The 13158-nt window shown below is 48.0% G+C and overlaps 1 protein-coding gene across 1 annotated transcript in view; it reads left to right on the top strand.

The window, feature by feature from the left end:
* Positions 1-13158, top strand: part of ADCY1 (adenylate cyclase 1) — a 117838-nt gene that overhangs the window by 40737 nt on the left and 63943 nt on the right. The window contains exon 4 of the mRNA XM_057732897.1: positions 5150-5261. Coding sequence (XP_057588880.1) covers positions 5150-5261 — 112 coding nt within the window. The remainder of the gene's footprint in view (positions 1-5149; positions 5262-13158) is intronic.

Raw genomic sequence — 13158 nt, 5'->3', positions numbered from 1 at the left:
CCCCTGCTGAGAAGACCAGACTACCAGAACAATCCAGGGACCATGTACACCTTGCCAGGGCAGAGCATCTGCACACAGTAGGGACGGCATCAGATGTCAAGGGTCTTCTGGGGCTGCAGGTGGAGGTGGGCACAGTGTATGGGCACCCAAGTGCCTGTCCCTTCCTCTCCTCTACTATAACAGTAAGTACAGATGTGGCGAGTTACTACTTCCGTTTGCTGCTGAAAAATCTCCACCCACGTCTCCTGGTGGGCCAATGTGCTAGGTGCAAGCAGGACAGCCCTGAGATAGGAGAAGAAGCTGAGGCTCCCTGTCACAGATGGCATGAGCTGCACCCTAGCCCTTCTGGCCACCCTCCCTCAGGATTCAGAGGCATCTTTCTACAGCCCAGATATGAACATCTCATTGCCCTCTCTACCATTCTTGGTATGTCCAAGCTCAGTATGCCATGCCATTGGGAATGGTGCAGTACTGTGAAAATCTTCTCCTCCATAGAAGCATTGACAGCACTGAAGAAGGTGGTTAGAATCAACATTGTCAGAACACTTGGAATTAACCAAGGTCTTAAAAGAACCCCGGAATGTTTATTTAAGAAAAGTAGCTAAATCTTGGTAAGAACAGTGAGCTCTGTGCAGTTTTAATTTGCTCTCTTCCATGCTCCTATCTCTCAGGTCCACAATAGCTTTGAAAACCAATGGCTGCAGTCATGATGAAAGCTTGCAGCCTGGCAGCTGCTGGAGGGGACAGAACTGGGTTGGTACTCTTTCAAAGCCCCATTCTCAGAGAATTACCATTATTTGACTGTTTGGAAATTGGGCTTATTTTTATTTGACCTGACTTCATTCAGTGTGAACAGCCTTTGCCTAGGACATTTGTTGAAAATAATCAGTGGCAACTGTTTAACATCATAGCTGCCTTAGGCAGAGATAGCAAATGAGGCACATAGCAAGGTAATCAAAAAACTTAAAAGAAAAGCTGAGGAGTGAGATGTCCATCAGGGACTTTGAAAGGGAATATTTCTAGGAATCAGAAGAGCATGTACAAGTATTGGGCTGTATGCATGCTCAGAAAAGACCTGAGAAGGCCCTATGCTGTCAGCTCTGGCTGATCTTGAGGCTCTGTGCAAAGAGGAAGGGAAGGCCTAGGCAGAGTTGTAATCTGCCTGGCTGAGTGCTGAAAGCATGCCCCAACATGCACACAAACCCCATCATCAAACACTGAGGGACTTACTGGCTCCAGCCACCTAAGGAAATTTCTGTCTAGTCATTGGCTGAGAACTATAGTAAGTTAACAAAGCAAAGAATGTAGAGGCTTCACATAACAAAGGATACAGACTTTACAGAATCAGTTCAGAAAAGTCACTAAATAAACAACGGCATAAACAAACAGCAACAACAAACCCTGAGGGGGGGGTGTATTTTTCATAGTTGCCATATTACATTACCCAGGTTTCAATAAAAAATATATGAAACGTGCAAAAAACAAGATTGCATGGCTTACACAGGAATTAAAAAAGCAATCAATAAAAACTATCCCAGAGGAAGCCAGACATTGAACTTATTTGACAATACCTTTAAAATCAGCTATTTTAGGTATGTTCAAGGAACAAGTCATGTCTAAGTAAGTAAAGGAAATTATGAGCGTGATTTTCATCAAATAAAGAATACCAATAAAGAGATAGAAATGATAAAAAACAACCAAATAGAAATTCCAAATTTGAAAAATAACTAAAATGAAAAATTCATGCGGGCTTAACAGCAGATTTGAGCAGACTGAAGAAAGAATCAGTGAATTTCAAGATAGGTCAATTGAGTTTATCCAGTCTTAAGAACAGAATGAAAATAGGAAGAAGAAAAGTGAACAGAGCCTCAGAGACCTGAGGGATACTATCAAACATAGCAAAACACTCATAATGAGAGTTCCAGAAAAGAGGAAAGAGAAAAACAAGCAGAAAAAATATTTGATAAAAACAATGGCCCCAAATGTCCCAACTTTGATGAAAAACACTAACCTACACATCAGAGAAGCTCAATTAGGATAAACTGAAAGAGAACCACACCCAGACACAAAACAATCAAATTGTCAAAAGCCAAAGACAGGGAGAGAGCCTTGAAAGCAGGAAGAGAGGAGCACCTAAAGTTTTTAGCAGATTTCTCATCAGAAACCAGGGAGGCCACGGGCAGTGGGATGGCATACTCAAAAGCTGAACTAAAAAGACAAGAATTCTGTATCCAGCAAAAATCACAGCTGTAGTACCTGCTGTTCCCTCTGTCTGGAACCTTCTCCCCGTGTTTTCATGGCTCCACCTCTCTTCCCTTCAGGACTCAAGTGTTACCTGACCTGCTCAGAGCTCCACACCTATCTTCCCTCTTTCATTTTTCTCCATAGTTACACTTGTCACCTTTGACACCTCCTCCAACTGGAATGGAAGCTTCTGGAGGGCAGTGACGTTCGAATCTTTTGCTCACCGCTGCATCCCAAGCATCTAGAACATTGCCAAACACATAGGTCCTTCAATAAGTTTTTGTTGTATTATAACCCTTACAGATTACTATAACCAAGCGATTGTTGTGGTCTTATTGGGTGCAAGCTATTATTCTAAGTACTTTGTTAATCCTTTTAACCCGTATAACCTATAATTTGGACTCTAGTCTTATTCCCATTTTAAAGATGGAAGGACTGACATATGAAAGTGTTGGATAAGGTGCCTGGGTCCCTTTGCTGTAAATGGTGGAGCGGGGCAGTCCTGCTGGAGTCCAGGCTCTGACCACTGCTCCCCCTCCTGCCGGTCCTGGGCTGACACTCTGGAGCCTCTCGTGTTGGAGACGTGTGCTCACTACTTGTACCCATGTTCCGACCAGTCCGAGTCCCTCAGCTTTTGATAAGTCATTATGTGGTTTCTCACTCATCTTCGTTTCCACATGCTATTGGCACTTCTGAATCAATCCCCTCCTCCTCTCTTCCTTCCTTCCACCCTCCCTCCCCCCTCCCTTCCTTGTTTGTCTGGATAATCCCTGAGGAGGCTCTAGACCCTGCTCCAGCCTGGCTGCATTCGCGAAGTGGGTGTTTGTTGTGTCTTCCTGCGGAATTCCAGGCTCCTCCTATCATTGCTTCCCTGTGCTCTGTCTCTCCCTGCTCCGAGCCGTCTTCCCCAGATGTTGAGCTCCCGAGGACAGGGACCTGGGCTGTAAGAGGTCCTCCACGCACGCGTGCCTGTGTGCGCGAGGGATGTAGGTTGCTTCGGGGTGAGGTTTCCCGCAGGTAGCTGAGGAGGACAGACAGGGTAAACACTGGGGGCTTTCCCGGCGGGGGGGTGGGCAATGCTCAGTTAGTTTTCGTGAAGCTGAATGACTGGGCGGAGGCTGAGAAGCCAGTGGATAGAGGAAGGCATGTGAATGCATGGCTGGTTATAGAGAAGGAAGAAAACATGGGGCTCCGCAGAGATATAAATAAGCCTACATTTTATAACAAAACAGAGGGGAGAAAAACTGTTGTCTATCTCTGCCCGCTCTTGCCGTCCCTTTTCTCAGCTTCTCAGTATCAGTGACACGTCTATGTTCTAGACACCCCGTTTTTAGCCATTCGTCCGTCCGTTCATTCATTCCTAGCACAAGTACTTATCCCCCCTGCTCTGTGTTCGGTGCGGCGAGCTGCAGCCTTCAGCTCCTCACAGTCTCGGAGAGGGAAGCTGTCCTGCAGTTAGAGGGTTATAATAGGTTGTGAGACGTGTCGTGGGGCAGATGCTGCAGCTCTCCGCACTTGGGCAGGGCGTGGTTGACGTGGTGGGGTGAAGCCTCAAGGGAGAAGCCTCTCTGACATGTGGGTTCCCGGTCTCTGCCTGTGACATGGGCCCCCACTTTCTGACTTATGACATGGAGTCCTCCCACTTACTGCTTATGACATGGGCTCCTGCTTCCTGCCTACGATGTGGGTCCCCACTTTCTGCATATGGTGCAGGTCCCCACTTACTGCCTATGACGAGGGCCCCCCCTTTCTGGCATGAGGTATTATTGAAAGTGCAGAACTGAGTTGAGACCTGGCATCAGAAATTAAGGTATGAGCACAATTGTGTCAAAAAAGGAAATTACCGTAATTCCACATCACTTTCTTCATTTAAGCTGGAGATGCATGTTTAAGGCTCGCGAACCCCTCCAGGGTACCCGTGTGTGTGATCTCCCAAGTCCTGCAGCTGAGGGTGCTTTTGGCTGCAGGTGACAGAAGTTGGCCACGCAGTGTCTTCAAGAGCAGGAGGCTTGCTCTCCCCATGGGGCGAGAGGTCTGAAGGTGGCACCTGGCTTTGGTCCAGAAGTCCCGTGATCAGGCCCCGTGGCCTCTCCCAAGCGGGTTCCGTGGAGCACCTGGTCCTGAGATAGGCCCCCGGACACATCTCCCTCGTCAGGGTGCTTGGGGGACTCGTCAGGAACCCCAGCCTCTTCCAAACGTATGGCTTGGAAGGTTCTCCGTTGTCCTACAAGTTCTCCGTCCTGTCTTGGTCCTCATTACTTAAGACTTTTAAAGTCTTTGTAGCATCCAGGATGCTGGCTGTGTGCTGTGAGTGGACACTGAGTTGTTTAGACCGACCCGGGTACTGGAGTAAATGGAGCACAGCATATGAGAGGCGTTGCCCCTGCCCTCGTAGCCAAGTGAGGGGTGGCCCTGCACACAGCACAGGACCCCCTGTGAGGCTCTGCAGGGCCCGGGCCTCAGTCGCCTGCATTAGCTGTAGGGGGAATGGGAAGAGGGCGAGGAGGGCTGCTCTTTCCTTAGGAGCACATCACTTCTGTTCACCTGTCACCAGCCATGACCCCGTCACAGGGCCACCCCGGGAAGGGGGAAGGCCTAGTGGATGTTGAGCTGCTTCCCTGTGTCTGGAGGACACCGAGTATATAGACGACACGTGGCGGTCACTGCTGCTCCCCCGTGTCCTGGGAGGAGCTGTGAGTGACTCCAGCACTTCCTCCCTCTGTGACCAAAGAGTCCCCCAGCTTCTCCCAGCCTGTCTTCTCACCTGTGAAATGAGAACAGCAGAGCCTTCCTTTCCCGCTGCTTTGAGGAGTCAGCAGGGGGCTCTCGTTTCAGGTGACATGAGTGGCAGGAGCCTGTCCGTCCATCAGTAGAGGCGGGCAGCTGGCACCCCTTTGTCTTGCAGCATCCTCTTTGCAGACATCGTGGGCTTCACGGGCTTGGCGTCGCAGTGCACGGCCCAGGAGCTGGTGAAACTCCTCAACGAGCTCTTCGGCAAGTTTGACGAACTGGCCACGGTAAGCGCAGCGGCTCCCTTTGTTCGGGTGTAATTTGAGCTGCTCCTGGGGTGACGGTGTGCCAGGTGGATCCCCAGGTTGGAGATGTGATCTAGGCTGGTTGGGACGCGGTGCTCACCATCATAGCTATAAGTCACCCGTTGTCTCAGCCTCACTGTTCACTGGTTCCTTCCCTGGGACCTGAGTGCTGCCTTTGCAGACAGGAAGCCGCTGCACTAGCACATCCACTGCCGCCGGTGAAGGGCCCCGACAGGAGGAGGCGCCGGCTGTGTCTGGGGGCTGCGCGCGGGTGTGGATCTGCCTGCGGGCCGCCCTCCACCTTCTGTCCCATGGCAGAGGTCCCCTGGCTGGCCCTGGCGGAGGCTTCTTTGGAGCAGGCCTGCGCTGCCCTTCTCTGGGCCTGCTGCTGGACTTGAAACTTGTCTGCTGGGGGTCAGTTGGTGACGTCTCAGGATGCCCGGCCCCCTTGCCCACTGTGGGCTGAGCGCCAGGGTTTAGAGGCCTTCCTGGGACAGGTCACATCTACGGCCTTTAGAGGTCAAGGCAAGGCCAGGCTAATAGCCTTACTTGCAACATGCAGGCCACTGACGGCCTGGGTTTCCTGGGACTCCACCACCCGCCTTCCCTGCCCAGTAAGGACGGGGTGGGTGGTGGGACACAAGGACATGGGCAAGTTTACCTTTCCCTCCAGCCTCACTCGAGGTGGACGCAGAGGGCCTCTGAGTGGGTAGTTGTGAGAGGGAAGGAGGGACAGAGGGGGTGGCACATTCTGTCGAGGTCAGACTCCTTCTCGGAGGAGGTGGCAGTTAAAGGTCTTGGAAGGAAGAGTAGATGCCCCCTCCAAGAACAGGGTGAGGAGAGGACCTTTGGCTGGGCCTGGCTTACACAGCGGCCAGGAGTCATGAGGGACATCCGGTGTGTGTGAGGGGCTGGGTGGTGGGTACCACGTGGGCCGCAGACTTGGGCTGGCCTCTGGGCAGGACACAGAACACCAGGCCCCAGCCTGTGCTCTTGACCTGCAGGCAGAGCGACCAGTGGGTCACACTGGCTGTAATGCTGTTTTGCTGGGCACAGAGCTGCCTGTCCTTGAGGCCCTGACAGCCTTTGTGCAGGCAGCCGCTGAGCCTGTTCCCGGGGGCAAGGCTGAGGTTGGTGCAAACACAACTCCATGTCTCCATGCCAGTTTCTTGCATTTTAAAGCAGCTGCTGGGGTGAGTGTCACCTCGAGTTCCAGGCCTGTGTCCTCACCCTGGCCCTGGGGGTACCTCTTGGGCCCATGTCCCAGCTGTGACATCCACTGCCCCTTTCTGTCGGCACCACCACCCAGGGTGCATGTGGCAGGGGTCCACTGTGCCTTCCGGGACATCACATGATCCTTCAGAATGTCCCAGTGTTCCATGTGTTTCTTCAAATTGTTAAGATTTGCCTTTTTTTTCTTGCTAAATTTATTCTTAGGTATTTTATTCTTTTTGATGCAATTATAAATAGGATTGTTTCCTTAATTTTACTTTGATAGTTTGCTATTAATATATAGAAATGGGAAAGATTTCTGTATATTGATTTTGTATCCTGCAAATTCACTGAAATCGTTTATTATTATAGTTCTAACAGGTTTTTGATGGAGTCTTTAGAGTTTTTTATATATAATATCATGTCATTTGCAAATAGAGAGAGTTTCACTTCTTTTCCAGTTTGGATGCCTTTTATTTCTTTTTCTTGCCTAATTCTTGTTCTGGCTAGGACTTCAACATTATGTTGAATAAAAGTGGTGAGAGTGGGCATCCTTGTTTTGTTCCTGATCTTAGAGGAAAAGCTTTCAGCTTTTCACCAGTGAGTATGTTAGCTATGGGCTTGTCATACATGGCCTTTACTTTGTTGAGGTATGTTCTCTCTATACCCACTTTGTTGAGAGTTTTTATCGTGAAAGGATGTTGAATTTTATCAAATACTTTTTTTGCATCTATTGAGACTGCCGTGTGATTTTTATTCGTTTTATTAACGTATATCACATTGACTGATTTGTGTATGTTGAACCATCCTTGCATCCCTGGGATAAATCCCACTTGATCGTGGTGTGTGATCCTTTTAATGTATTGTTAAATCCTATTTGCTGATATTTTTTTTGAGGATTTTTGCATCTATGTTCATCAAGGATATTGGATAATTTTCTTTTTTTTTGTGGCATCCTTGTCAGGATAATGTTAGCCTCGTAAAATGAGTTTGGAGGTATTCCCTCCTCTTCTATTTTTTTGAGAGTTTGAGAAGGACTGGTATTTATTCTTCTTTGAATGTTTGGTAGAATTCACCAGTGAAACTGTCTGGTCCAGGGCTTTTCTGTATTGTGAGGTTTTTGATGACTGATTCAATCTGTTCAGATTTTATATTTTTTCATGATTAAATCTTTTTAAAAAATAAATTTATTTATTTATTTATTGGCTGCATTGGGTCTTCGTTGCTGCATGTGGGCTTTCTCTTCGTTGTGATGAGCAGGCTTCTCAGTGCGGTGGCTTCTCCTGTTGTGGAGCACGGGCTCTAGGTGCATGGGCTTCAGTTGTTGTGGCAGACAGGCTCAGTTGCTCCGCAGCATATGTGATCTTCCTGGACCAGGGCTTGAACCCATGTCCCCTGCATTGGCAAGTGGATTCTTAACCACTGCACCACCAGGGAAGTCCGTCATGATTCAATCTTGGTAGAGTGTATATTTCTAGGAATTTATCCATTTATCTATCCATTTATCTATCCATCTAGGTTGTCCAATTTGTTAGTGGATAAGTGATTTTCCCTTTTATTCACTACTAAATGTCCTCTTTCACCAGGACACTTACTAGTGTTTGAGATGTTGGATTAGATACTTTTATCAACAGAAGTGAACACCCTCCAGAGAACGGGTGCTGCACACACTAGAGCCTCGTAGTGGGTTGACTAGAGTAAGAGATGTGTCAGGGGTGTGTGTGTGTGTGTGTGTGTGTGTGTATGTGAGTGTGTGTGTACATGTGAGTGCACTGTATACACAGGAGTGTGCATGTGCGTGCATGCGGCTGTGTACTAATATATTTGTGCATGTATGTACATGGGTTAACATGTATGTGAGTGTGTAGGTGTACATGTGTACATGTGTACTAAGTTTTTGTTTAGATTTTTTTCCATTTATGTTCCTGAAGGATATTAATGTGTGGCTTTCTTTTCTTATGTTGTTTTTATGTGGTATCAGAGTGATGCTGATCTCATAGAAGAGTTGGGGAGTATTTCCTCCAGTTCAGTGTTTTGGAAGAGTTTGTGTAGAATTGGTATTATTTCTTCCTTAAATGTGTGGTAGAATTTACCACATGATAAATGGAGTTTCCTTTGTGGAAGTCTGTAACTATAAATTCAAGTACTTTCAGTAGGGCTAGTCAGGTCATTTATTTTTTTCTTGAATGCGCTTGGTGTTTTTTAATCTTTCAAAGAGTCTGCACATTTAATCTAAATTGTCAAAATTATTAGAATAAAGTTGTTTACACTATTTCCTTGTTATTCTTTTAACATTTGTAGAATCTGTGGTAGTGGCACCTGTTCCATTCTCGATTTTGATAGTTTGTGTCTTCTTTTTCTTCTCATCATTCTAGCTACAGATTTATCAATCTTACTAATTTTTTAAAAAGACTTTGCTTTTGGTTTCATATATCTCTATTTCTATTTTATTAATTTCCTTTATGATTTTTTATTATTTTGTTTCTTCTGCTTATTTTGATTTTCATTTGCTCTTCTTTTTGTAGTTTCTTAAGGGAGAAGCAGAAGCCATTGATTTTAGATTTTTTTTCCTCTTCCGATATGTGTTTAATGCTGTGAACTTCCTCTGAAGTATTGCTTTAGCAGATTTCTATGTTGTGTTTCTATTTTTATTCAGTTCAAAATACTTTGTAATTTTCCTTTTAATTTTTCTTAGACCCTGATTATTGAGACTATTGTTTTTTTGAGGGAGTTTGCAAAGATCTTTCTGTTTTTGACTTCAAATTTAATTTTATTGTGGTTGGATAACATGCTTTTAAAATTTGAATCCTCTTAAATTTATAGGCCAGAATATGGGCTTCATTCATTTGTGTGGTTTACATGTGGCATATTTTCGCATTTTTTTTTTCCTATCTAATTTCCTCTAACATTTCTTGCAGAGTTAGCCTGCTGGTGACAACTCCTTTCAGCTTTTGTATTTCTGAAAGAACGCTTTATTTTGCAGTCATTTTTTTTGAATTTCTTTTTGCTGGGTGTAGAAGTCTAGGTGCAAAGGTCTTTCCCCTGGAACTTTTTTTAAAATAACTATTTATTTATTTATTTAATTTTTGCCTGCATTGGGTCACCGTTGCTGCATGAGGGTTTTCTCTATGGCACGTGGGCTCAGTAGTTATGGCTTGCGGGCTCTAGAGCGCAGGCTCAGTAGTTGTGGTGCACGGGCTTAGCTGCTCCGAGGCATGTGGGATCTTCCCAGACCAGGGCTTGAACCCGCGTCTCCTGTGTTGGCAGGTGGATTCTTAACCACTGCACCACCAGGGAAGTGCCTCCCCTGGAACTTTAAATATGCTGCTCTATTGCCATTTCTTCTACTGTTTTCAACAAGAAGTTTTCTGTCAACTCTTTGCTCCTCTGTATGAAGTAAGTCTTTTTTCTCTGCCTGCTTTTAAGGTTTTCTCTCCGTTGCTGGTTTCCAGCAGTTTGATGTTCATGCGCCTCGTTGTGGTTTTCTTCACGTGCTTGCGGTTTATTGAGCTTCTTGCCTCTGTAGGTTTCATAATATTTGGGGAAAAAACCCTCAGTCACCCTTTTACACATACTTTTTTATGCCCCTTCCCCCTTCCTTCAGCGACACCAGTTCTGCCTGCGTCAGGATGATAATCTTTATGGGGGTGGGGGTTCTTTTTCTGTCTGTTTCATTTGGGACAGTTTCTACTGCTGCGCCTTCAGGTTCGCTTTGCATCTACAGCATCTCACCTGCCACATACCCCAGTGCAGCTTCCAGCTCAGACCTTATAGTTTCTTCTCTAGAAGTTCAATTCATATCTTTTTTCCTTCTTGTTAAGATGGCTGTGAGGAAGCTCAAAATTACAATGGCCTCATTCCCTTCTAATTTATTGCTTTTCTTCTCCGTTCTTTTGTGCACTGACGTTGCGTGTTTAAGATATATTTTCACTCTGATCTGCTTTTGTCCTGCTCTGAGGGGCACCTGGATGTGTTTTCCTCGTGTGTGTGCTTGTTTTGTGTCCAAGTGCCCAGTGTGAAGGGTGTGGTGACCCCAGTAATTCAAATGCATTCTCCTTTACGAAGGTCTCTGCCGGGCAGTTAGACAAACACAGAGCCTGTTTATCTTAGTCTCCACAGGAGCTGATGGTTTATTTACCCCGATCCACAGCTGGTGACCACAGATGTGCACTATGTTTTTGACCTTTCCCCTATTTATTGGATCCATTTTAGATGTGTGTTTGCTCTGATGTCTGTGTGTATTTGGGAAACTGGCCACACCCTTTGGATTTATGGAGAAACGCCTGTCCCGGGCTCAGCCCTGCTTCACCACCACCTGTCAGGGGCGGGGCCTGTCTCTGGATGTCAGTTTTCTCTGAGGGAAAGTGAAGTGGCCGGATGAAACAGACCTCCCTCTGGGTAGTTCCAGGAGGCGTGGGGCAGCATGGAGGGTCCTTGGTGTACCGGCTGTGGAGACGAGTTGGCCTCTTATCAGCAAGGCCATCTGGGCTGGTCACGGCCACCTCCTCAGGGGTGGCAGGTGGATGACAACACAGCCCTTAGCTCTGGGCATGACCCCAGGAATCCTTCAGGGACTGTTTCCTAGTGAGACTTGTCGCACTGTTGTCAGTTCCCATCCCCGAGGTGGTGGTTGCCTGGCACAGGTTGGGGATGCATTGAATTTAGGACAGTGTCGGCAGTGCCCGGGGCCAGGCGGCTGACCCGCACGTGTCATGGGTGGTTAGCGAGCTTGGCCAAGTGCAGAGGTATTCCCCGCTCCAGTCCAAGCATCCCTGGGGGCCCGTGGAGTCTGCAGAGGAGCTCTCCCTGGGGACGCCAGCCCTTGGGCTTGGCCAGCCTGCACTGTCCCTGAATTTGGAGGATTTGGGAGTCTTTCCGGCCCATGAGGACATGACACTAAGGGACGCTCAGACAAGAGTGTAGGGGGCGCAGCTCCTGAAGGGTGACGATCATGACCTGTGTTAGTGAGGGCATTATTTTTCAGTTATTTGTGTTACCCTGGGTGTTTCTGAAAGGGACCCATGGAAGCTGGTCTGAGGGCAGAGCTCCCCACCCAGTTCTGAGCTCACTCGGGTGTGTGTTCACATCCATCCTTCCTGTCCCCCGTCCTTCCTCCTCCTCGGGAGACCCTCCTCGGGCTCATTCCAGAGGGTTAAGCCTTCCTGCTCCGACACCCTGGTCCTGTACCGTGCGGAGCTGGCCGCAGTCAGGCCTGCCATGCCCGCGGGTCAGTTGTGGCTCTGCTGGATGGTGTTCTTTCAGCAAAGCCACCCGTGCGCCTGCTGTCGGGTGGAGGGAGCGCGGCTGGAGCACAAAGATGGAGTCAGAGGGCCTCAGCCGGGAACTTACAGCCCGGGAGGGGAGACCTTGAGCCAATTTCGCGAAACCAGAATTTGCCGAACGAGACGTTTGCTAGGGTGTGGTCAGGATGTAAACAGACCTCGTGAGCACAGCCTGGCAGTGGGCTGTCACCTGAGCTCAGCTTGGAAAACTGACCCAAGGGTACTATTTTAAGTGATCAAAGTAGAATGTAAAATAACATATAGAGTAGAATCCCAATTTTCACACTGTGTGCGCGCGCACTTGTGTGAGTGCCAGAGAGAAAAGGCTGGAATGAAATATTCCAGAATAACCATGGTTATTGCCGAGTTGTGAGTTATGGTTTTTAATTTTCTGAACGTATTGCATCCTTGATAATGAACCTGGATGTCTTTAATTATCCTTTGATTAGCAGGGAATAAATATTGTTTCTTGAGAAGCCAGTACATGTTTGGGACTTGAATGAGTCTGTCATTTCTTCAGGCCACCTGTAGAAACTCACCACCTCGTCTGCGGGGAGGAAACCTTTATTCAGCAGCTGTGGTGGCTCAGGTCCCCTCGTGGGGAGATGCGCTGTAGGCAGCGGGTGTGGGGAGCAGCGGTGGAGGGAGAGGCAGGGTGGCCTGGATGGGGGGCCTTGAGTGTCGTGAGAGGAGGAAGATGTGGCTCCTCCACGTGTCACTGAGGAGGCACGTGTTCATGACTGGGTTCAGAAAGCAGCTGCCAGGTCCCTACTGTGTTCCAGATTTGTCCTAGGTGACGGGGATGCGGCATGAATAAGTCGGGTGTAAACCCTGCCCTTGAAGATTTTAGAAAATTCACACATGCACAGAGGTAGAGACAATAATATAACCACCTCCCACCAGACACCCACACTCCACCCTCGACAGTAAGTAACGTCCGGCCAGTCTTATTTGGTCTGCACCCTCCCCGCGGATCCTACCCACCACCGCACTGAATCCTTGCATCCTTGGTGAGTAGCTCTTCCATCGAGCATGTTTTGCCTGCTACCACCCTGATGCCCCTGTCGGACCCAACACACTGACCGCAGTTACAGATTCCCGAGTCCTGCTCTGGGTTTGGTCCCCCTGCTCGTCTCCAACATGTCTCTTCATCAGAGCTGGTTTGTTCCAGTCAGGGTTCACGTGAGGTGCACACGTGTCTGGATTGTACCCGCGGACTGGGTTCTAGCTTATGGAGGTGTCAGTGATGACACGGAGATTAATGCCATAGAAGGATACTCTGTCACTCATGGTCCCCAAGAGGAGGGGACACGCCAGGCCGTCGTCCAGGGCTGCAGGGGACCACCGGATGCCCAGGAGGCAGAGGGGGCTGGAAGAGCAAGGCA

Source organism: Hippopotamus amphibius, chromosome 4 (genome assembly GCF_030028045.1).
Source record: "Hippopotamus amphibius kiboko isolate mHipAmp2 chromosome 4, mHipAmp2.hap2, whole genome shotgun sequence".
Taxonomy (NCBI): Eukaryota; Metazoa; Chordata; class Mammalia; order Artiodactyla; family Hippopotamidae; genus Hippopotamus; species Hippopotamus amphibius.
Note: the sequence above shows the minus strand (reverse complement) of the source record. Positions and strands in the feature narration are given on the sequence as shown.